We start from the raw sequence: 26,381 nt of genomic DNA, 5'->3' as shown, positions 1-26,381 counted from the left end.
ATTATCAATACGTTTCCCTGCTGGTTTGCTGCTTTATCAATGCGTTTCCCTGCTGGTTTGCAGCATTATCAATGTGTTTCCCTGCTGGTTTGCAGCATTATCAATGTGTTTCCCTGCTGGTTTGCAGCTTTATCAATGCGTTTCCCTGCTGGTTTGCAGCATTATCAAAGCATTTCCCTGCTGGTTTGCAGCATTATCGGTGCGTTTCCCTGCTGGTTTGCAGCATTATCAACGCGTTTCCCTGCTGGTTTGCAGCTTTATAAATGCATTTCCCTGCTTGTTTGCAGCTTTATCAATGCGTTTCCCTGCTGGTTTGCAGCATTAACAATACGTTTCCCTGCTGGTTTGCAGCTTTATCAATGCATTTCCCTGCTGGTATGCAGCATTATCAATGCGTTTCCCTGCTGGTTTGCAGCTTTATCAATGCGTTTCCCTGCTGGTTTGCAGCTTTAGCAATGCGTTTCCCTGCTGGTTTGCAGCATTATCAACATGTTTCCCTGCTGGTTTGCAGCTTTATCATTGCATTTCCCAGCTGGTTTGCAGCATTATCAATGCATTTCCCTGCTGGTTTGCAGTATTATCAAAGCATTTCCCTGCTGGTTTGCAGCATTATCAACGCGTTTCCCTGCTGGTTTGCAGCTTTATCAATACGTTTCCCAGCTGGTTTGCAGCATTATCAATACGTTTCCCTGCTGGTTTGCTGCTTTATCAATGCGTTTCCCTGCTGGTTTGCAGCGTTATCAATGTGTTTCCCTGCTGGTTTGCAGCTTTATCAATGCATTTCCCTGCTGGTTTGCAGCATTATCAAAGCATTTCCCTGCTGGTTTGCAGCATTATCAAAGCATTTCCCTGCTGGTTTGCAGCATTATCGGTGCGTTTCCCTGCTGGTTTGCAGCATTATCAACGCGTTTCCCTGCTGGTTTGCAGCTTTATAAATGCATTTCCCTGCTGGTTTGCAGCTTTATCAATGCGTTTCCCTGCTGGTTTGCAGCATTAACAATACGTTTCCCTGCTGGTTTGCAGCTTTATCAATGCATTTCCCTGCTGGTTTGCAGCATTATCAATGCGTTTCCCTGCTGGTTTACAGCATTTAAATGTGTTTCCCTGCTGGTTTGCAGCATTATCAACGCGTTTCCCTGCTGGTTTGCAGCTTTATCAATGCGTTTCCCTGCTGGTTTGCAGCTTTATCAATGCGTTTTCCTGCCGGTTTGCAGCATTATCAATGCGTTTCCCTGCTGGTTTGCAGCTTTATCATTGCGTTTCCCTGCTAGTTTGTAGCATTATCAATGCGTTTCCCTGCTGGTTTGCAGCATTATCAACACGTTTCCCTGCTGGTTTGCAACATTATCAACGCGTTTCCCTGCTGGTTTGCAGCTTTATGAATGCGTTTCCCAGCTGGTTTGCTGCATTATCAATACGTTTCCATGCTGGTTTGCAGCTTTATCAATGCGTTTCCCTGCTGGTTTGCAGCATTATCAATGCGTTTCCCTGCTGGTTTGCAGCTTTATCAATGCGTTTCCCTGCTGATATGCAGCATTATCAAAGCGTTTCCCTGCTGGTATGCAGCATTATCAGTGTGTTTCCCTGCTAGTTTGCAGCATTATCAACGCGTTTCCCTGCTGGTTTGCAGCTTTATAAAGGCATTTCCCTGCTGGTTTGCAGCTTTATCAATGTGTTTCCCTGCTGGTTTGCAGCTTTATCAATGCGTTTTCCTGCTGGTTTGCAGCATTATCAATGCATTTCCCTGCTGGTTTGCAGCTTTATCAATACATTTCCCTGCTGGTTTGCAGCATTATCAGTGCGTTTACCTGATGGTTTGCCGCATTTAAATGCGTTTCCCTGCTGATTTGCAGCATTATCAATGCGTTTCCCTGCTGGTTTGCAGCTTTATCAATGCGTATCCCTGCTGGTTTGCAGCTTTATCAATGCGTTTCCCTGCTGGTTTGCAGCATTATCAATGCATTTCCCTGCTGGTTTGCAGCATTATCAACGCGTTTCCCTGCTGGTTTGCAGCTTTATCATTGCATTTCCCAGCTGGTTTGCAGCATTATCAACGCATTTCCCTGCTGGTTTGCAGCTTTATCAATGCGTTTTCCTGCTGGTTTGCAGCATTATCAATGCATTTCCCTGCTGGTTTGCAGCATTATCAACGTGTTTCCCTGCTGGTTTGCAGCTTTATCATTGCATTTCCCAGCTGGTTTGCAGCTTTATCAATGCGTTTCCCTGCTGGTTTGCAGAATTATCAATACGTTTCCCTGCTGGTTTGCAGCTTTATCAATGCGTTTCCCTGCTGGTTTGCAGCTTTATCAATGCGTTTCCCTGCTGGTTTGCAGCTTTATTAATGCGTTTCCCTGCTGGTTTGCAGCATTATCAATGCGTTTCCCTGCTGGTTTGCAGCTTTATCAATGCGTTTCCCTGCTGATTTGCAGCATCATCAAAGCGTTTCCCTGCTGATATGCAGCATTATCAGTGCGTTTCCCTGCTGGTTTGCAGCATTATCAACGCGTTTCCCTGCTGGTTTGCAGCTTTATAAACGCATTTCCCTGCTGGTTTTCAGCTTTATCAATGTGTTTCCCTGCTGGTTTGCAGCTTTATCAATGCGTTTTCCTGCTGGTTTGCAGCATTATCAATGCGTTTCCCTGCTGGTTTGCAGCTTTATCAATGCGTTTACCTGATGGTTTGCACCTTTATCAATGCATTTCCCTGCTGGTTTGCAGCATTTAAATGCGTTTCCCTGCTGGTTTGCAGCATTATCAATACGTTTCCCTGCTGGTTTGCAGCTTTATCAATGCGTTTCCCTGCTGGTTTGCAGCATTATCAGTGCGTTTCCCTGCTGGTTTGCAGCATTATCAGTGCATTTCCCTGCTGGTTTGCAGCATTATCAACACGTTTCCCTGCTGGTTTGCAGCTTTCTAAGTGTATTTCCCTGCTGGTTTGCAGCTTTATCAATGCGTTTCCCTGCTGGTTTGCAGCATTAACAATACGTTTCCCTGCTTGTTTTCAGCTTTATCAATGCGTTTCCCTGCTGATTTGCAGCATTATCAAAGCGTTTCCCTGCTTGTATGCAGCATTACCAGTGCGTTTCCCTGCTGGTTTGCAGCATTATCAACACGTTTCCCTGCTGGTTTGCAGCTTTATAAATGCATTTCCCTGCTGGTTTGCAGCTTTATCAATGCGTTTCCCTGCTGGTTTGCAGCATTAACAATACGTTTCCCTGCTGGTTTGCAGCTTTATCAATGCGTTTCCCTGCTGGTTTGCAGCTTTATCAATGCGTTTCCCTGCTAGTTTGCAGCATTATCAATGCGTTTACCTGCTGGTTTGCACCTTTATCAATGCATTTCCCAGCTGGTTTGCAGCATTTAAATGCGTTTCCCTGGTGTTTTGCAGCATTATCAACTGCTGGTTTGCAGCATTATCAATGCGTTTCCCTGCTGGTTTGCAGCATTATCAATGCGTTTCCCTACTGGTTTGCAGCGTTATCAATGCATTTTCCCGCTGGTTTGCAGCATTATCAATGCGTTTCCCTGCTGGTTTGCAGCTTTATCAATGCGTTTCCCAGCTGGTTTGCAGCATTATCAATATGTTTCCCTGCTGGTTTGCAGCTTTATCAATGTGTTTCCCTGCTGTTTTGCAGCATTATTAATGCGTTTCCCTGCTGGTTAGCAGCATTATCAATGCGTTTCCCTGCTGGTTTGCAGCATTATCAATGCGTTTCCCTGCTGGTTTGCAGCTTTATCAATGCGTTTCCCTGCTGGTTTGCAGCATTATCAATGCGTTTCCCTGCTGGTTTGCAGCATTATCAACGCGTTTCCCTGCTGGTTTGCAGCTTTATCAATGCGTTTCCCAGCTGGTTTGCAGCATTATCAATACGTTTCCCTGCTGGTTTGCAGCTTTATCAATGCGTTTCCCTGCTGATTTGCAGCATTATCAAAGCGTTTCCCTGCTGGTATGCAGCATTATCAGTGCGTTTCCCTGCTGGTTTGCAGCATTATCAACGCGTTTCCCTGCTGGTTTGCAGCTTTATAAATACATTTCCCTGCTGGTTTGCAGCTTTATCAATGCGTTTCCCTGCTGGTTTGCAGCTTTATCAATGCGTTTCCCTGCTGGTTTGCAGCATTATCAATGCATTTCCCTGCTGGTTTGCAGCTTTATCAATGCGTTTCCCTGCTGGTTTGCAGCATTATCAATGCGTTTACCTGATGGTTTGCAGCTTTATCAATGCATTTTCCTGCTGGTTTGCAGCATTTAAATGCGTTTCCCTGCTGGTTTGCAGCATTATCAACGTGTTTCCTTGCTGGTTTGCAGCTTTATCAATGCGTTTCCCTGCTGGTTTGCAGCTTTATCAATGCTTTTCCCTGCTGGTTTGCAGCATTATCAATGCATTTCCCTGCTGGTTTGCAGCATTATCAACGCGTTTCCCTGCTGGTTTGCAGCTTTATCATTGCGTTTCCCAGCTGGTTTGCAGCTTTATCAATGCGTTTCCCAGCTGGTTTGCAGCATTATCAATACGTTTCCCTGCTGGTTTGCAGCTTTATTAATGCATTTCCCTGCTGGTTTGCAGCATTATCAATACGTTTCCCTGCTGGTTTGCAGCTTTATCAATGAGTTTCCCTGCTGGTTTGCAGCTTTATCAATGCGTTTCCCAGCTGGTTTGCAGCATTATCAATACGTTTCCCTGCTGGTTTGCAGCTTTATCAATGCGTTTCCCAGCTGGTTTGCAGCATTATCAATACGTTTCCCTGCTGGTTTGCAGCTTTATCAATGCGTTTCCCTGCTGGTTTGCAGCTTTATCAATGCCTTTCCCAGCTGGTTTGCAGCATTATCAATACGTTTCCCTGCTGGTTTGTAGCTTTATCAATGCATTTCCCAGCTGGTTTGCAGCATTATCAATGCGTTTCCCTGCTGGTTTGCAGCTTTATCAATGCGTTTCCCAGCTGGTTTGCAGCTTAATCAATGCGTTTCCCTGCTGGTTTGCAGCATTATCAATGCGTTTCCCTGCTGGTTTGCAGCATTATCAAAGCATTTCCCTGCTGTTTTGCAGCATTATCAGTGCGTTTCCCTGCTGGTTTGCAGCATTATCAGTGCGTTTCCCTGCTGGTTTGCAGCATTATCAATACGTTTCCCTGCAGGTTTGCAGCTTTATCAATGCGTTTCCCTGCTGGTTTGCAGCTTTATCAATGCCTTTCCCAGCTGGTTTGCAGCATTATCAATACGTTTCCCTGCTGGTTTGTAGCTTTATCAATGCATTTCCCAGCTGGTTTGCAGCATTATCAATGCGTTTCCCTGCTGGTTTGCAGCTTTATCAATGCGTTTCCCAGCTGGTTTGCAGCTTAATCAATGCGTTTCCCTGCTGGTTTGCAGCATTATCAATGCGTTTCCCTGCTGGTTTGCAGCATTATCAAAGCATTTCCCTGCTGTTTTGCAGCATTATCAGTGCGTTTCCCTGCTGGTTTGCAGCATTATCAGTGCGTTTCCCTGCTGGTTTGCAGCATTATCAACGCGTTTCCCTGCTGGTTTGCAGCATTATCAGTGTGTTTCCCTATAGGGCCAAGCGCCCATGCTTTTGAATTGTCCATTACTACCCAATTTCGGGACTGTATTATCTATGCCCAGAGACTTTATACATACAAAATGAGCAGTGACTGTTTTTAGTGGCCTATAATTGATTGTGTTTATTAAATGTTTTTTTATGTGTAATTATTAAATTGTGATCAGTTTATGCTCAATTGACACCTACCCACATCACTTGAACATTGTTCCTAGAGCGCTGTTTATACTTTGTTGCAATACCAACAGCTGCCTGGTAAAATAACCGAAGCAGCGTCTGATTCCAATTTATATTCTTGACATACGTTACTACTGCGGAATAATCACTGATTCCATTGTAATTGTGCAAAAAGATAGCAGCAGCAATATCACAAAAATATTTGCACAAAGGGGTAATCAGCCAATCAGATGTGGTTATATCTGTTTGTAATCATACAAGGTAATTGCACCATAATATTTCCAAAATATTTGCATAAATGGGCGGGGCGTAGATACATTCAACCAATAATATGCCGTTGCAGGTTATCATTATTATTAGTTTGTGAGGACCTGCAAGTGATCCTCCTCCAAACAGGTACATTGGTGGTCAGCACAGATCACATTTTGTGTGGCCACATCCTTACAAAATAGGGACAATTGTCTGCTCAGTCAGATTTAGTATTGGACACAGTGGGCCTGTGCCTAAGGGCTGCAGAGGAAGGGGGTCTTAACAATAACACATTTTGATTTCTTTCTTCAGATATTTACTATACTTTTTTTAAATGCACAATTGAACAAATATTTAAGTAGACTTAAACATAATTAATATCCATCTGTTTCATGACTGCATTTTCTGATACATTTATTAGAGAATATGTCCACTTTTAATGTATTTTTCTCAATGAATAAGTGGAGTAACAAATATTACTCGGTAATCTGCTGCCTTATTGCTGATTACAATAATGACAAGTCTCAGCTCCTCAGGAAGACAGAGGGATCACGGTTCTGCGGAGAGTCACAACGGTGTTGCAAAAATGAGAAAAAAAAACTTCCTTAAATCTCGGATGTCTGCAAAGCCTTGTGGGGGTGATTCGGAAAGAGGGTGGCAATAGCGAGTTTTAAATTGAAGTGATATGGCCTAGCTCACAAGTGGATACGTTAAAATCATTTTCCAATATATCAATTTTCCCACAGGTAGAACACGAATTCAGCATTGTTTACATTGGCTGCAATTACAATATTTATATTTATATGCTCTTATGTTGGGTGCACAGAAGTAAATGATGATAGTTACCCATATGCCGCAGTGTCAGCATCTCTGCGACTGGCTTGGGGTCATTGCTGCCATTATTTTCTGTGCGTATGTCATTCATCCTCGGTGTAAGAAAGGGATCTGAAAAAGACGGAGCAGCACAGCCCACAATTCAGTTTACAAGCTTTTAACGCACCCTCACTAAATTTGGGCTACATGGGAATGCACCATTGCCCCTCACTTAGGTCTTTTCAGCCACAAGTGGGGACACGACTTGCAAAAACACATGTATGTGCGTGCGTTGCACTAAGGAGCGTGCACATTGCCAAAAACGCAACAATCCCCTGCAAAATAGATGTGCGTGCAACTCCGCATCAACGCCAAAATGTGTACAGGTTTTCTGACACGCCGGCATCCCGATGGTCAAGATCCCGACAGGGGCGAGGTGGGTATTTAAACTCCCCCCCCCCCCCCCACACACCCCTAAACCTCCCTGCCCGCAGCCTAACCCTCCCCTCTTAGTGCCTAACCCTAATCTCCCCCCTTTGTGCCTTAACCCCCCCCCCTTTCTGCAACCTAACCCTAACCCTCCCCCATTAGTACCTAACCCCCCCAGGCAGGGCCGAAACTAGGATTTTTGTCACCCGGGGCAAGACAGTAATCAGGTGCCCCCCACCCGCACCACCACGTGTAACTTTGTGCGAAGACTGACAATGCCGCCGCCAGCTAACAGGGGCTATTTCCACTCGGTTCCGGTATGAATGGTCGACCATGTTATGGTCGACAGTCATTAGGTCGACCAGTATTGGTCGACATTGGCGTGGTCGACATGGGCAAATTGTCAACACATGAAAATGGTCGACACATTAAAGGTTGACACATGAAAGGGTCGACATGAGGTTTTTTTTTTCTTCACTTTTTGGGTGTCGTTTTCTGCGTAACATGGGCAAATGGTCGACACATGAAAATGGTCGACACATGAAAAGGTCGACATGAGTTTTTTCACTTTTTGGGTGTCGTTTTCTGTGTAAAGTGACGGGGAACCCCAATTAGTGCACCGCGTCCCCTCGCATGGCTCACTTCGCTCGCCATGCTTACCGTTCCCAATTGTAGTCTACGTGGATCGTAAAGTATGGAAAAGTTCCCGAAAATAACATTTTTTAAAAACTCACGTCGACCTTTTCATGTATCGACCATTTTCATGTGTCGACCATGTGTCCATGTTGTCCATGTCAATGTCGACCAATAGTGGTCGACCTAATGACTGTCGACCATAACATGGTCGACCATCTGAACGGATATCTTCCACTCATGGGTGTCCACGACACCTATAGAGCGGGAATAGAACCTGCATTCTGGCGGCCGGGATCCCGGCGTCGGTATGCTGACCGTGTACCGGCCACGTAACCCCAACCCATATATATATATATAGATATATAGATATAGATATATATATCTATATCTATATATCTATATCTAACTCCAGAAGAGCAGAGGGCTGGTAACTGCTATAAAGCTTCTTTTCTTGACATTTAGCTGGACTGATGGGCCCTACACACTATGCGACCCGCCGCTTAGCTGCCCAACGGCAGATACGGCCGACGGGCGACCCGGCGGCGGGGGAGCAGTGATGGGGGAGTGAAGTTTCTTCACTCCCCCCGTCACCCGGCTTCATAGCAGTGCATGCAAATATGGACGAGATCGTCCATATTGGCCTGCATGCACAAGCGACGGGGAACCAGCGATGAACGAGCGCGGGGCCGCACATTGTTCATCGTTGCTGCCTCCACACTGAAAGATATGAACGGTATCTCGTTCATTAATTAACAAGATCGTTCAGATCTTTCAGTAATATCAACCAATGTGTAGGGCCCATGAGTTAGACATTTGGGATACAGATGAAGTAAAAAAGGAAATAATACCCCATACATTGATACATATTGATACATACTGTCACACATCTAAACACATATACGCACGCATACATTCACTCACATACATACAGTCACACACCTGTATACATACATAGTCACACATACATACATACATACATACAGTGACACACAAGCACGCATACAGAAATGTAGTCACGCAGCTATTCACATACAGTCACACACATGCACACATTCATACACACATATATAGTAGTTATACACACATACAGTGCCCCTTCACTGTAACACACTCACTATTTAGGCTGTGCTGTGTGCTGCTGCTCTTCTCCCCTCCTCTCTTCCATGGTGCTGGCTGGCCTGGCACTGAGGGGCAGATTTATTAAGCTTGGTGAAGTGATAAAGTAGAAGGTGATAAAGGACCAGCCAGTCAGATCCTAACTGTCATTTTTCAAACCCAGCCTGTGACATGACAGTTAGGGGTCTATTCATGAATCAGTGAAATGTGTGGAGAAGTGAGCCAGTGGAGAAGTTGCCCATGGCAACCAATCAGCATTGACGTAACATTTATAATTTGCATACTATACAGTTGTACGGAGCAGCTGATTGGTTGCCATGGGCAACTTCTCCACAGGCTTACTTCTCCACTCTTTTCACTGCTTCATGAATAGACCCCTTAGGATCTGGTTGGCTGGTCCTTCATCACCTTCCACTTTATCACTTCACCGAGCATAATAAATCTGCCCCTGAGTACAGTGCCGTGTAGCTCTGCCCCTTTTCGGACCTCCGACTGTCATTCATTTTCCAGCTCAGCAGTGCAATAGTGCACTGCTGCGGTGATCTAAGGCAGCAGGGGGAGGCTGGGGAAACTTGTTCCCTGTGCCCCCTCTTAGGGCAGAACAGGCAGCACCCACGAATACACATTGAAGAAACTGAAAGTAAACTACAGCTCCCACAGTAAGGGCTTCTGGGAGCTGTTGTTTATTTTCAGTTTCATCACAGTAGCCGGCAGCTAGTAGAGCCTGGACTGACTTGTGCTGCTCCGACGGCTCTAAGGTACCTGTGCGCATCGGGACTCGGAGAGGGTATTAGGGGGATTAAACTGACCATTGCAGGACCCCTCCAATCCGGCGCCCAGGTCATATGCCCCCCCATAGCCCCCCCTAGTTACGGCCATGCCCCAGGTGGCACCTCCACCCTCGGTGGGGCCTAATCCACCCTCTTCCCACAGCTTAAACCTAACCCCCCCAAGCCTAACCCCCCAGGTGGCGCCTAAACCTACACCCCCTCACAGCCAAACCCTAACCCTCCTGGCTATACATTTGGGATTCCAGCGTCGGGATTCTGATCTGTTCTGGATTCCGGGGTCTGTTTTCTGACAGCTGTCAGGATTCCGGTTTTGGTATTCCAGCTGCTGGGATCCTGACAGCCGGTATCTAGAACGTATACCATTTCAGCCCTGTGCTGGATTATCAATTTTGCCAGACTAATGGAGGTCGGGTAGTAAACCATATGGTTACCTCTGACACACGAATTATGCACCGCCAAAACCTTTGGACCTTCCTTGTGCGAGTTTTTACAGCCACGGGCAGTATGTTCAGATTGCAGAGAGGCACAGAACATTAGAGCAGGGAGACGCCCTTCCACCACCGCCGGACGCCGCTAGTGAGGGTGACACCCCCCATCGGGGAATTAGCACATCAGGCGCGTACGGACCATAGCTGCTGCTAGAGAGGTTCAGCCGTTTCCGCCATTGGGACTAATTCATGCTGCTGCCCTCCCTGTTTTACACCGCCCATCCGGTAAGAGAACCGATAGTCTTATCTTCCTTGTTTGAAATTGGCCACCCTGTATGTCCGAATTAAATGCCGGACAATAAGTTGTTGGAAAATTGGTGATTTACCTACATAACATAACTTACATGTATAAAAAATGTCCCGCTAGTAAAATAAGCAGGTGATGCTGAGCCTGGCTTTAAATATTGAGACATCAAGATGTACTCAACAGATTACACTAACAGATCTCAGAGACCATTAAGAATCCAATGCAGAAATCCCCATTTCTCTTCCAGAGCCTCTGAACGTGGCCTTGTCCAAGGATCACTGGAATGATTTCCTTAACATCACCTGTGTGGCCAGGGCGCGGCCTCTCCCTGTGATTTCATGGTCCGGCGTAGGTGGCGGTTACACCAATGGGAGCAGCTCTGACGGCCTGGTAACAGTTACCAGCTGGATAGTGATAAAAGCTGCGGACAGTCAGCTGAGCGACACGATGCAATGCAGAGTCCTTCACGCAGGGAAGGAGACCGCGCACAAAGTGTCTGAGATAAAAAGTAAGTATTTTCTACATTGTATTTTATATAGCTTATACATTTTACATAGATTTTTTTCTACATACTGTATTATCAGCAGCGCATAAAGTTGGACGAGTCTAATTCCCACGGCGCAAGCATCCAGAGTCTGGGTGTACGGTGGCACGGTTGCGATTGAGGCGCACAGTCTCAGAAATGTCTTGAAAATGTCTTGCGCTATGCGGGTACACACAGATGCTCCGTCTTATGGGCATGCTATGGAAGTGTCACTGCAGAGGTTGCAAACTCTAAAGACACATCAAGCTGTATATCATCTAAAGAAGGCCAAAGTGGGCCTCGCAGTGCTTGCACATTAGATCCATGGCTCTGCACCAGGGAAATGCCGCTGTCTTAAGACTCAGAATCAGCCTCAAATGCACTCAAGGTGTTATGTTCTTTGTACATGGAACCCAGGAGATAGGGTGGCAGCAGAAGAGTTCCAAGTACAGATGTGTGAAGCTGCGACAGAACTGGGGTACACAGCAATACCTAACGAAATCCCTGACTCCGTTGTCCTTCCATGTGGTCGATAAATGCCTGCGAGACTATGGTTTCTTGTGCCCACGGCAGCCGCGTTTGAATGGGCGGATTAGGTCTGCCCGAACTCCGATGCCCCCCAGTCTTACTAGGTGACAAGGCGTTAACTGAGACAGAGAGAGAACAAGGGGAAAGTAACTAAGAACAACAAGATACCAAAGAAGAAGGATACCGAAAATAACAAAATAGTTTATGTGCGGCGTGGCCGCCAGGGACAACAGCAAATCAAAGTAATGCCACCAACTGCCAAATACAAACCCATCGTAATAAGGCGAGGACAGCTATGCGGAAGCCTCCGCCAAAATTACTCAAACAAAAACAGATAAAAAGAACACGGCTTCAGCTGTAAGGTGCGGCAGAGCCGCTACTCACGACAACATGGAAGGTGCGCGCAGGAAATGACCGGAACCCCGAGGCTTCGGACACCAGACCACTCCACTTGAAGACAAACTCGGAGGACAGCAGAAAACGACACCTCAGACCGTACTCTGGAACCTGGACACAGGATACTGGAGTACACAAGCTGGATGCAGGAACACACCAGAGGCAGGAAGACAGGCTCCACTGGAAGCTGCTGACAGGGACCAGGAACAAGCTTGCAGGAAGCTAACCAAGAACTGGAACATACAGGTACCATAACAAACTTCTATCACCGGCGCTGGACTGCAGGGCTAGCTGGGTAATAAGGAAAGCACGCCCCACTCAAGATGGCTGGAAGCCAGGCACAAGGTAATGGCCAAAATACTGGCAGGTGAGGCTACACAGACAAGAGCCAGACTGCAGTACACAGACTCACCACATAATGACCAAATATCTGACAGGTGAGGCTTAACACATAGAAAACAGGCTGCAGTTACACAGACTCACCACCGGTGGCCAACAAGAGTCTTCTAAGCAAGTACAAGAGAAATCCTGGCATGCAAACAGAAATATAACATAAAATTCATGAACAGAAACCAAACAGGAATGAAACACTGCTTGTGGTTCATAAAAGTACCCCCTCCTTAAGGGTGGACTCCGGGCACCCCATAAAAGCCAAGGGTTACAGAAACAGAAGTATAACATAAAATACATAACCAAAATGCAAAACAGGAAGGGGCAAAAGCTGTGGCTCAATAACACAAAGAAACTTGCACCCAAATGCTCATGAAAAATAATAAAACTGTTGTCTGGCATTACCAAAATATGTTTTTACTTTAAATTTCGGTTTTATTACAGCTCCTCATCCTTCCTCTTCCTTTCTTCTCCTTCTTCCTCCTCCTCCCTTCTCCTCGTTCCTCCTCTTTTCTCTTTCCTCCACTCTACTTATTCCTTCTCCTCCTTCTATTCTCCTCCTCCTCTCTTATCCTCCCTCCTTCCTCCTCCATCTTATTCCTCTTCCTCTTCTCCGTCCTCATCCTGCCTTCTCTTCTCCTTTCTCCTCCTCATCCTCTCTTCTCCTTCCTCATCCTCTCTTCTCCTCCTCTTCACCTCCTTCCTCCTCATATTTATGCACACAGAGTTAGGAAAACGCTTATATGCATGCAGTTAGTGCTGGGATGCATCACATTCATCGTGCATCCCTCCCACAGTGAGATAAAAGTGGAGAGCGATAAAGTATAAACCAATCATTTTCTAACTGCCATTTTTCTAACACAAAGTAACTCTCTCCACTTTAGCTCTCCAAGACTGTATCAATCTCCCCCCTTGCAAAAGATAAAGAGGAGAAGTTTCTCACGTCAATCAACCAGCATCTGTCACTTTATAGACTGTGCTAGATAAAGGACCGTTACTGTAGAGGCGATCGGTTGCTTTGGGCAACTTCTCCACTTTATCTATTTCCAAGGCTTGATAAATCTCCCCCATTAGAATATACAAATGCTGAAGACTGGACAACTGCCTACACGTCTAACTGTTCCCACAATTTACTACACCCATAACCGGCCTTTTGTTGTGAGTTATTGCTGTTTGCTTATTGCTATGTTACCTGTTTTGTATGTTTATTTGTAACCAGTCCAGGTTTGTGTCCACGAACCTGAGCAGCCTTGTTTGCTAAGATCCCATCTTTGATCCAGTAAACCATTTTGATTAAAAATTAAAAAGAACTAACAGGCTCATTTATCAATGAGTGATAAATTTCACTGTGAGTGATAAATTGCACCAGCCAAACAGCTCCTAACTGTCATTTTTCAAACACAGTCTGTAACATGTCAGCTAGCAGCTGATTGGCTGGTGCAATTTATTACTCACAGTGAAATTGATCATTCATTGATAAATTAGCCCATTAATACGGGAAACTGTTGTGTAATAAATGTGAATCTCTTCCATGTATTTTACCCTTGAACTTGTAATATATTTTCCCTTATATTTGTTGTTTAGACCCCACGACCAACATCCAGCCCACTATTATAGGGATGATTGTTGCCATTCTACTGGTGTTGGTGGCGGCTCTGACGTTAGTGTGCTGCCGTGCCAGGAGAAGGAAACCCTCAGAGGCACTCAGTCGCTAGACCTATTCCAGCATCGGCTGGTGGCTGCGTTATTTGGACTTTTTTGGCTTCTTCCAAGTCACAGATCTTGATGCCCGACGCGTCTGCTACAGGTGGATCCCGCAGTGCTTTGCTCTTATGCAATCTATGGCAAATGGTGCATAAATGCAGAGTAAACTCGCAAACTCTACCTGTTACAATTAAAGGCTGCTTGAACACTTTGGTCCACACATAAGCTGGACTCTTCCACATGTTCTCCTAATGTAAGACAGTGCTCTGCATGGCTCATGAATCCTCATTAATACGACACTTGGGATGTTGCCAAACTCAAAAATTATAGAGCACTGCGGTGGAAGTTTGCAAGAAAACACTGGATTGCCTCAGAAGACATAAAAAAATTGAAATAAAATTCTCTGATGCCCTCAGAATTCACAGCTGAATCTCCAGAAAGAACGGAAATACAGTATGCAGTATCACATGTCCAGCCCCTAACCAGGCACAGCTCCCTTATATGTGTCCTTATGTCTCTTGACTGTAATTTAAATGGCTCATCATGCAGACCACAATCTAAGGTTGCGTGTGGGATCAATACAGGGCGGAGGAGGGTGTTAAACCGGCATTTAAGCTGGAAACACCCCAATCCTACTAGTGCATTTTATTATAAGATACAAAATCTTGTGCCTCTGAAGATGCAGTCACCTTTAAGCGTCTAGGACACACAATAGGTGCATACGTGGCATAAAAAAACAGACGTTTGCATTGTGTGAGTACATTTATAACCCCCTAGTGCCCACAATATCCTAAGGGTATACGCTTGGACATAAATTAAAATTATATTATACTAGCCGTTCTTCGCAGGGGAGTTTCTGATTTTGACGGATGTAAATATAAATGCGTGTTGATAATTTGGTAAATCTATAGAGATATCAATTTGAGATGTCTTAATGGAAGTTAATATTAATCCATTGTTCTTGGCGTTACCCGAGGAGCACCCATAGAAGATACGGTAAAAAGTGACAGGACCATTTTTGTAGTTTATTACATTCTACACACTGGAGGTGCAATCTAAATTTTGATCCGATTGTCCTTTTGGGGTGTTATCATTCACGCAACGCAATTCCCGGAACGGTAATGACGTCATTATGTCAACCCCCTTTTCATCCCCTTAGGAGAGGTTTATTAAAATTCTAATTACGTAGTTTTCCTATTTCCCACCTGAAGATACCTATGTTACATTTCCATTATCTTCTTAAAATATCGAGTAGTCAGAGAATTAGTGATGAGTGAGTGAGTGAGTGAGTGAGTATGGGCTTTCGTATTTATATATATATATATAGATATACGTTTTACTCAAGTTAGAACTGTGTACATTAGGTCACATGGTAAACAGAGAAATCTTGAATAATACACTATGAGGCAGATGTATTAACCTGGAGAAGGCATAAGGAAGTGATAAACCAGTGATAAATGCAAAATGATAAAAACACCAGCCAATCAGCTCCCATATGTAAATTAACAGGAGCTGATTGGCTGGTGCATTATCCCCTTGCACTTAACACTGCTTTATCACTGGTTTATCACTTCCTTATGCCTTCTCCAGGTTAATACATTTACCCCTATATTACTACTGAGGCCTAGAAATGAGCTTTGGAAAAAGTTGTTTATGCAGCGGAAGCCTCCGGGCAGTACATGTTCCGTAGTCATCCCTCTTGCTGGTTCAATAAGCTATACTGTAAATATTAAGCTTTGTTTCTCCATCCCACTGTTCATTACTCCACACAATACCTCCCATATGTTCTCAAAACATCATTATATTGATTATCTTGCATCTGGGGAAACAGAGGATCTCCGGGGGATTCCGCGCCGTTCCTCGTCCATTGTTCCAGAAAAAGTCATAAAGAAGAGATGACTAGAAGACAATAGCATTGATGTAGTGCCAGTAATAATTGTCTAACACTAATTAAACTTCAGTTCAGTGATGAAACCTAAGGTCTGTCTGTTTGTTTTCCGTTATATTATATTTAAATTTATATTTCTCTATCGTCCTAAGTGGATGCTGGGGTTCCTGAAAGGACCATGGGGAATAGCGGCTCCGCAGGAGACAGGGCACAAAAGTAAAGCTTTTACAGGTCAGGTGGTGTGTACTGGCTCCTCCCCCTATGACCCTCCTCCAGTTAGATTTTTGTGCCCGGCCGAGAAGGGTGCAATTCTAGGTGGCTCTCATAAAGAGCTGCTTAGAGAGTTTAGCTTAGGTTTTTTATTTTACAGTGATTCCTGCTGGCAACAGGATCACTGCAACGAGGGACAGAGGGGAGAAGAAGTGAACTCACCTGCGTGCAGGATGGATTGGCTTCTTGGCTACTGGACATGAAGCTCCAGAGGGACGATCACAGGTACAGCCTGGATGGTCACCGGAGCCACGCCGCCGGCCCCCTCACAGATGCTGAAGCAAGAAGAGGTCCAGAATCGGCGGCTGAAGACTCCTGCAGTCTTCTTAAGGTAGCGCACAGCACTGCAGCTGTGCGCCATTTTCCTCTCAGCACACTTCACACGGCAGTCACTGAGGGTGCAGGGCGCTGGGGGGGGGCGCCCTGGGAGGCAAATGTAAACCTTTAAAAAGGCTAAAAATACCTCACATATAGCCCCAGAGGCTATATGGAGATATTTACCCCTGCCTAAATGTACTAAATAGCGGGAGACGAGCCCGCCGGAAAAGGGGCGGGGCCTATCTCCTCAGCACACGGCGCCATTTTCTGTCACAGCTCCGCTGGTCAGGAAGGCTCCCAGGTCTCTCCCCTGCACTGCACTACAGAAACAGGGTATAACAGAGAGGGGGGGCAAAATAAATGGCAATATATTAATATAAAAGCAGCTATAAGGGAGCACTTAATCATAAGGCTATCCCTGTCATATATAGCGCTTTTTGGTGTGTGCTGGCAGACTCTCCCTCTGTCTCCCCAAAGGGCTAGTGGGTCCTGTCTTCGTATAGAGCATTCCCTGTGTGTCTGCTGTGTGTCGGTACGTGTGTGTCGACATGTATGAGGACGTTATTGGTGTGGAGGCGGAGCAATTGCCAAATATGAGGATGTCACCTTCTAGGGGGTCGACACCAGAATGGATGCCTTTATTTGTGGAATTACGGGATAGCGTCAACTCGCTTAAGCAGTCGTTTGCCGACATGAGGCGGCCGGACACTCACTTAGTGCCTGTCCAGGCGCCTCAAACACCGTCAGGGGCTGTAAAACGCCCCTTGCCTCAGTCGGTCGACACAGACCCAGACACAGGCACTGATTCCGGTAGTGAAGGTGACGAATCAACCGTATTTTCCAAAAGGGCCACACGTTATATGATTTTGGCAATAAAGGAGATGTTACATTTAGCTGATACTACAGGTACCACTAAACAGGGTATTATGTGGGGTGTGAAAAAACTACCAGTAGTTTTTACCGAATCAGAAGAATTAAATGACGTGTGTGATGAAGCGTGGGGTGCCCCGATAAAAAACTGCTAATTTCAAAGAAGTTATTGGCTTTATACCCTTTCCCGCCAGAGGTTAGGGAGCGCTGGGAAACACCTCCTAGGGTGGACAAAGCGCTAACACGCTTATCAAAACAAGTGGCGTTACCCTCTCCTGAGACGGCCGCACTTAAAGATCCATCAGATAGGAGGATGGAAAATATCCAAAAAGGTATATACACACATGCAGGTGTTATACTACGACCAGCTATTGCGACTGCCTGGATGTGCAGTGCTGGGGTAGTTTGGTCAGAGTCCCTGATCGAAAATATTGATACCCTGGAGAGGGACAATATTTTACTGTCGTTAGAACAAATAAAGGATGCATTTCTTTATATGCGTGATGCACAGAGAGATATCTGCACACTGGCATCACGGGTAAGTGCTATGTCCATTTCGGCCAGAAGAGCTTTATGGACACGACAGTGGACAGGCGATGCGTAGAGGAGTTATTTGGGGTCGGTCTATCGGATTTGGTGGCCACGGCTACGGCCGGGAAATCCACCTTTCTACCTCAAGTCACTCCCCAACAGAAAAAGGCACCGACCTTTCAACCGCAGCCTTTTCGTTCCTTTAAAAATAAGAGAGCAAAGGGCTATTCATATCTGCCACGAGGCAGAGGACGAGGGAAGAGACAGCAACAGGCAGCTCCTTCCCAGGAACAGAAGCCCTCCCCGGCTTCTACAAAAGCCTCAGCATGACGCTGGGGCTTCGCAAGCGGACTCGGGGGCGGTAGGCGGTCGTCTCAAGAATTACAGCGCGCAGTGGGCTCACTCGCAGGTAAATCCCTGGATCCTGCAGATAATATCTCAGGGGTACAGGTTGAAATTAGAGACAGAGCCACCTCGCCGTTTCCTGAAGTCTGCTTTACCAACGTCCCCCTCAGAAAGGGAGACGGTTTTGGAAGCCATTCACAAGCTGTATTCTCAGCAGGTGATAGTCAAGGTACCTCTTCTACAACAAGGGAAGGGGTATTATTCCACTCTTTTTGTGGTACCGAAGCCGGATGGCTCGGTAAGGCCTATTCTAAATCTGAAGTCCTTGAACCTGTACATAAAGAAGTTCAAGTTCAAGATGGAGTCACTCAGAGCAGTGATAGCGAACCTGGAAGAAGGGGACTTTATGGTATCCTTGGACATCAAGGATGCGTATCTCCACGTTCCAATTACCCCTCACACCAGGGGTACCTCAGGTTCGTTGTACAAAACTGTCACTATCAGTTTCAGACGCTGCCGTTTGGTTTGTCCACGGCACCTCGGGTCTTTACAAAGGTAATGGCCGAGATAATATTTCTTCTTCGAAGAAAAGGCGTATTAATTATCCCATACTTGGACGATCTCCTAATAAGGGCAAGGTCCAGAGAACAGCTAGAGATGGGTTTAGCACTATCTCGAGAGGTGCTAAAGCAGCACGGATGGATTCTGAATATTCCAAAATCCCAATTAATGCCGACAACTCGTCTGCTGTTCCTGGGGATGATTCTGGACACAGTTCAGAAAAGGTTTTTCTTCCCGAAGAAAAAGCCAAGGAGTTATCTGACCTGGTCAGGAACCTCCTAAAACCAGGAAAGGTGTCTGTACATCAATGCACAAGAGTCCTGGGAAAAAATGGTAGCTTCTTACGAAGCAATCCCTTTCGGCAGATTCCATGCAAAGGGATCTGTTGGACAAATGGTCAGGGTCGCATCTTCAGATGCACCTGCGGATAACCCTGTCGCCGAGGACAAGGGTATCCCTTCTGTGGTGGTTGCAGGAGGCTCATCTATTGGAGGGCCGCAGATTCGGCATGCAGGATTGGATCCTGGTGACCACGGGTGCCAGCCAGAGAGGCTGGGGAGCAGTCACACAGGGAAGAAATTTCCAGGGAGTGTGGTCGAGCCTGAAAAAGTCTCTTCACATAAGCATTCTGGAACTAAGAGCAATCTACAATGCTCTAAGCCAGGCGGAACCTCTGCTTCAAGGAAGACCGGTGTTGATCCAGTCGGACAACATCACGGCAGTCGCCCATGTAAACAGACAGGGCGGCACAAGAAGCAGGAGGGCAATGGCAGAAGCTGCCAGGATCCTTCGCTGGGCGGAGAATCACGTGATAGCACTGTCAGCAGTATTCATCCCGGGCGTGGACAACTGGGAAGCAGACTTCCTCAGCAGACACGACCTTCACCCGGGAGAGTGGAGACTTCATCCAGAAGTTTTCCACATGCTATTAAACCGTTGGGTAAAACCAATGGTGGACATGATGGCGTCTCGCCTCAACAAAACACTGGACAGGTATTGCGCCAGGTCAAGAGATCCGCAGGCAATAGCTGTGGACGCGCTGGTAACACCTTGGGTGTACCAGTCGGTATATGTGTTTCCTCCTCTGCCTCTCATACCAAGGGTATTGAGGATTATACGGCAAAGTGGAGTAAGACTAGTGGCTCCGGATTGGCCAAGAAGGACTTGGTACCCGGAACTTCAAGAGATGGTCACGGACGATCCGTGGCCTCTACTTCTGAGAAGGGACCTGCTTCAGCAGGGTACTTGTCTTTTTCAAGACTTACCGCGGCTGCGTTTGACGGCATGGCGTTTGAATGCCAGATCCTAAAAGGAAAAGGCATTCCAGAAGAAGTCATTCCTACCTTGATAAAGGCAAGGAAGGAAGTCACCGCGAAGCATTATCGCCGTATTTGGCGAAAATGTTGCGTGGTGCGAGCAGCGGAGTGCTCCGATGGAGGAATTTCAACTGGGTCGTTTTCCTACATTTCCTGCAATCAGGATTGTCTATGGGTCTCAAATTGGGATCTATTAAGGTTCAAATTTCGGCCCTATCAATATTCTTCCAAAAAGAATTGGCCTCAGTCCCTGAGGTCCAGATTTTTATCAAAGGAGTACTGCATATACAGCCTCCTGTGGTGCCTAAGGTGGCACCGTGGGATCTAAATGTAGTTTTAGATTTCCTCAAATCAAATTGGTTTGAACCACTAAAGAAGGTGGATTTGAAATATCTCACATGGAAAGTGACTATGTTACTGGCCCTGGCTTCGGCCGGGAGAGTATCTGAACTGGCGGCTTTGTTTTATAAAAGCCCTTATTTAATTTTCCATTCGACATAGGGCAGAGCTGCGGACGCGTCCGCATTTTCTCCCTAAGGTGGTATCAGCGTTTCACCTGAACCAGCCTATTGTAGTGCCTGCGGCTACAGACGACTTGAAGGACTCCAAGTTGTTGGACGTTGTCAGAGCCTTAAAAATATACATTTAAAGGACGGCTGGAGTCAGAAAATCTGACTCGCTGTTTATACTGTATGCACCCAACAAGTTGGGTGCACCTGCTTCTAAGCAGTCGATTGCTCGTTGGATTTGTAACAAAATTCAACTTGTACATTCTGTGGCAGGCCTGCCACAGCCTAAATCTGTTAAGGCCCATTCCGCAAGGAAGGTGGGCTCATCTTGGGCGGCTGCCCGAGGGGTCTCGGCATTACTACTCTGCCGAGCAGCTACGTGGTCAGGGGAGAACACGTTTGTAAATTTTTACAAATTTGATACCCTGGCAAAGGAGGACCTGGAGTTCTCTCATTCGGTGCTGCAGAGTCATCCGCACTCTCCCGCCCGTTTGGGAGCTTTGGTATAATCCCCATGGTCCTTTCAGGAACCCCAGCATCCACTTAGGACGATAGAGAAAATAAGAATTTACTTACCGATAATTCTATTTCTCGGAGTCCGTAGTGGATGCTGGGCGCCCATCCCAAGTGCGGATTATCTGCAATACTTGTACATAGTTATTGTTAACTAATTCGGGTTATTGTTTAGGAAGCCATCTTTCAGAGGCTCCTCTGTTATCATACTGTTAACTGGGTTTAGATCACAAGTTGTACGGTGTGATTGGTGTGGCTGGTATGAGTCTTACCCGGGATTCAAAATCCTCCCTTATTGTGTACGCTCGTCCGGGCACAGTACCTAACTGGAGTCTGGAGGAGGGTCATAGGGGGAGGAGCCAGTACACACCACCTGACCTGTAAAAGCTTTACTTTTGTGCCCTGTCTCCTGCGGAGCCGCTATTCCCCATGGTCCTTTCAGGAACCCCAGCATCCACTACGGACTCCGAGAAATAGAATTATCGGTAAGTAAATTCTTATTTTTATTTAAACCTAACATGTTTGTTAAAAATGTCATAGACGCCAACCTGCAGCTCTGCGGATATTGTCACATTTATAATAAAATAGAATATTCTTATAGACGGGTTTCTCCTGCAGAAATTATTTAGTACAGTTTTCCACAATAATGTGTATATACAGCGGTCACCACTGGGATTCCAGGAACAAAGCTTTCACGCATCTGATTTATACAGTAGGTGCAATTAGTAGGTACTGATGGCTGCTGATCCTTGCAAAAGGAAGAGGCGGCACTCGATGGGTTTCACCGACGTTTCAGGACTACTCTGAGCACTTTCAGGGTGTTACAAATGAGCATTAAAGAAAGAGGCTTACCTTAAATATTGGGTGTCTGTCACCAGAAGAGAGAAGTGCGCCAATCCAAACATCCCCTTTTGATTATGTGAAAAGTGGCATCGTGCTTCTATCCTGGCGACTGCCGACAGAAGCGGACATTCCGCCGACGCCCCAGCTGCATGTGATCTTCCATCTGCAGTTGCCAGAGTGTTTTTACAATATACTGTAAGTCACTCTAGCAGGCTATAAGACGATACTTTTTAGGTTGCTATTAATAATCTATAGCGTCACAGTAGTACAATGGTTAAAGCTTATGATTAATGATTAATGTGGAAGTATATTATGAAAGGTTAGAGCTCTTAGTTTTGATAGATATGTATTGCATGTATAAATCGGAAGATAATGTATTTTCACTTCGATATTGGGTGTAATTACTTTAGTAGAGGACTAGGCCTGATCAAGCTTGCTGAAAAAGAGGAGGACACTAATACCTAGGGCACAGGCCTGTGGGAGAGGCCCGGCAGGGGCACATTCTGGGCCCAGGTCAGCTGCTAAGGGGAATAGATGTCCCACTGTGTGGCACTGACAAATATTTAATTTTGAGGGGGTGTAGCCAAGTCTACCCGGATCTGGCCACGTGCCCTCAGTACCTGGACCCATGTCTGCTCTCAGTGACCCTGCTGACCACATGTCTAAGTTCACAGATGAGTCATAGTCGGTGGTATTCATGTGACCGTCGGTCAGCTGACCGACAGTCACATGACCTCCTCCACGAGCCCGATGGCTCACTTTCCGGATGGTCGGCATGCCGACCAATAGGGACTATTTCCACTCGTGGGTGTCCACGACACCCATAGAGTGGGAATAGAACCCGTGGCGACCGCAGGTCGCCACCGAGCCCGCAAGGGGCTTGCTGCACTCGCCCCTCCCCGCTGGGATCCCGGCGTCGGTATGCTGCCGGGATCCCGGCGTCGGTAAGCTGACCGGCGGTCAGGAGACCGCCGGTCAGCCATACTACACCCGTCATAGTTATGTGCAGCTATTGGTTACCATAGCAGATCTGTAGACACACCTTGTAATATCATGGCTATCATAGTCACATAGAACATTGCGCCTGATTCTGATCAGTTGCGATATAGACGCAAGGAATGTAGTGGGCATTCCTGGTTGATGACTATGAGGAGGCTAGCCGGATGCTTAACACTTCCATAATTCCTTAGAGGAAATAAGTGATTCCGGGGGCACCTGCCCTCCTCCCCCCATAAACTGGCATGCCTACTCATTTCCTCTTTTCCTAGCATGCAGCTTACCAAAATCAGAATTCTACGGAAGAAAGTCTTTGCATTGCAGTGGGTGAAATTTATCTCATCAAATCAGATGACTTTACTCTAGAATTCATGGGGCAGTAAGGCCAGGAGAATTGCAGGGGGATTTGAGGGGTCCCAGCAAGTCTACTTTGCAATCAGAAGGATGGAAAAAGACAGAAGAAAATAATAATTTCAAATGTACTTTTTCTAATCCAATTTTCAGACTGCTCAGTCTCCGGAATGGCGTTTGGGTGTTGGCTTTCTAATGTGCTTCCTTTTTTATATTAAAGTCAATCATTTCACAGAAACAATCCAGGTAAGATCTGTCATACCGTATCATTAACAAAAGGGCGTTACAATGTATGAGCTGTGTTTCTTCTGTACTTTCTGTAGTGACAAAGCTGCGATCAGAGACACTTATCCGTATTTCTGTCTGTCCGTCTTCCTGATGAACAGGATGCGACTCCCTCACAGCCTGCGCTATATCTGGACGGGGACCAGCTTTCTAGTGACATGTGACATTAGCAATTCGGCCAAAAATAACAGAATCTATTCTAGAAATATCTAGAGATTACAGATGGGGGGTTTCTGGCTGGAAAAACGTTAATGACTCATTCTTGCAGATTTGTCTTCCCTATCTCCTCACTAATGAGTATAATAGCATGTGCTGTATTATTATGGGATGGGCAGAGTGGTACAATTAAGTTAATTATATACATATGTTCTAATTAAAATTTGATTGCATTGAGTATATTCATTATATTACAATAATTTTCATTGTTCGAGTGAAAAACAGACATTTATAGATGACCTTTTCTGGCACAGTTAGAAGAAAGTGGAATAAAATAGTTTGAACCACAGGTATTGTGGTATTTAAGTGAAAAATAGGAGTTTAACTTTATACAGGAATACTGTCATTTTTCTGACTATAAAGGGATAGAGTACAGACCAATAATCTATAACTATACCTACTGCCTTCTCTTGGCCGTCCTCCTACATCTCTGTCCGTTGCTTCTCTGTCTCCTCTCATGACTCAATCCCCCCCCCCCAATTCCTTTATCAGTAGGTGTCCCCCAAGGTTCTGTTCTTGGGCCTCTCCTTTTCTCTCTCTATACGTCCTCTTTAGGTGAGCTTGTTAACTCTTTTGACTTCCAATATCATATCAATGCTGATGATACTCAAATCTACCTTTCCTCCACTCTCTTCACTCATATCTCCAACTGCCTCTCTGCTATCTCTTCCAGGATGTCGCAGTACTTTCTTAAACTTAACATGTCTAAGACTGAGCTGATCATCTTCCCACCCTCCCACATAACCTCACCTCCCACAAGTTAATTATCCATTGATGGCACTACTATCTCCTCTAGCCCCCAAGTGCGCTGTCTTGTAGTTATCCTTGACTCCTCCCTTTATTTCAAACCAAACATTCAGAACCTCTCGCAGTCTTGCCATTTCCATCTCAAAAACATTTCCAGGATCAGACCCTTTCTCACCCAGGATGCTACTAAGACTCACTACTCACCTGTCATCTCCAGATTGGACAACTGTAAATCTTCTCCTATATGGCATCCCTGACAAATACTGTACCTCTCTTCACTCCAATCTATCCTCAATGCTGTTTCCCATCTCATCTTCCTCACCAAACGCACTACATCCACCTTCCCTCTCCTACAAGCCCTTCACTGGCTCCCCTTCCCTTTCAGAATCCAATTCTAGCTTCTCACACTCACCTTCAAAGCCCTCACCCACTCCTCTCCCATTTACATATCTGACCTCATCTTGCTCTACACTCCCACCCGTCCTCTTCGCTCTGCTAATGCACGCCGACTCGCCTGTCAACTGATTACTTCCTCCCACTCCTAGCTTCAAGATTTCTCACGTGCTGCTTCCTTTCTCTGGAATTCTCTACCTCTCCCCCTCAGACTCTCCACCTTTCTATAAAACTTCAAACGGGCTCTCAAAACCCACTTCTTCACCAAACCCAGCCAAATCTCCTCCTAACCCTCTTGCTCATGGTCTACCCCTCCTGTGTCACCCCTGTCTGTTAGCTCTTCACCTTTTAGAATGTAAGCTCGCAAGCGCAGGGCCCTCTTTCCTCATGTGCCTTTCCTTCTCTTACACTATCTTATACTCAATACTCCCTTTGATGGCACCTAACCCCGGGTGTTCTGTATATGCCTTGTACTTGCCCTATATTGTTTCAAACTGTAAGTGCTTTTTTTTATCATTATTCGTTTATGTACTCTGTAACTAAGCGCTGCAGATCCCTTGTGGCGCCATATAAATAAAATATGATGATGATGATGATGATAATAATAATAATAGTAATAATAATAATACAGTAACGATTTCAGTTGGAAAAAAAACAGATGTTTCTAATGTCGTAAATTCTATGGTTTTATATAGGTAAATCCAATATTTTTCAACCACACATAGGACCTGAATTAAGAGGTGGACGGTGGCGATGGCGCAACAAGCAAGCAAAGTTTTACATCAGCACATGCATCTGAATCACACTGCGTATAGAATAAAAATTCAGTGATCAAAAGAGTCTATACTGCATGTTAATATAAATAGAAAATAAAACTGCAGCCAAAGGGGTCTTGTGTAATTGGTATTTAATGCATATCAATCCATTTAGCATGAGTGTCACACTATCGGGACCTTGCAGTAGGGTATAAGAGGGGTCTATTCACTAAATCTTGGATGGATTTAAAGTGGACTCTTAACTGTCATGTTACAAGCTGTGTTTGAAAAATGACAGTGAGAAGCTGATTGGCTGGTGCTTTACCACCGTCCATTTAAAAAAAAAATATTTTTAATGAGTATAAAGGCACATATGAAGGTATACTATACAATACAACATTGGTAAATACAGCATACATTTGAGAGTTGTAATCACTATAAGATGTCTGATGGATAATACAGTTTAGAAACACAGGTTAAAGTGCATACAAACAAAAATGGATGTTTATCATTATCACTGTAATATAGAAACATAGAAACACTGAATTTGACGGCAGATAAGAACCACTTGGCCCATCTAGTCTGCCCCTTTATTATCCTTTAGGTAATCTCAACCCTTTTTAAACCTTAATTCTTTGT

General features: G+C 45.5%; 1 protein-coding gene across 2 annotated transcripts in view; it reads left to right on the top strand.

Moving 5' to 3' along the window:
* Positions 1–25,875, top strand: part of LOC135050309 (OX-2 membrane glycoprotein-like) — a 69,034-nt gene extending 43,159 nt beyond the window's left edge. The window contains exons 5-7 of one of the 2 annotated variants that reach the window (XM_063956712.1): positions 10,742–11,002; positions 23,500–23,592; positions 25,683–25,875. In XM_063956712.1, the coding sequence (XP_063812782.1) occupies positions 10,742–11,002; positions 23,500–23,564 (326 nt within the window). In that variant the 3' untranslated portion in view covers positions 23,565–23,592; positions 25,683–25,875. Of the gene's footprint in view, positions 1–10,741; positions 11,003–13,915; positions 16,010–23,499; positions 23,593–25,682 lie in introns of those variants that run through there. The other variant, XM_063956711.1, reaches the window with a different exon arrangement.
* Positions 25,876–26,381: the final 506 nt, after the last annotated feature.

Source organism: Pseudophryne corroboree, chromosome 2, assembly GCF_028390025.1.
Source record: "Pseudophryne corroboree isolate aPseCor3 chromosome 2, aPseCor3.hap2, whole genome shotgun sequence".
Classification (NCBI taxonomy): Eukaryota; Metazoa; Chordata; class Amphibia; order Anura; family Myobatrachidae; genus Pseudophryne; species Pseudophryne corroboree.
This window is presented reverse-complemented; position numbering and strand designations above follow the sequence as displayed.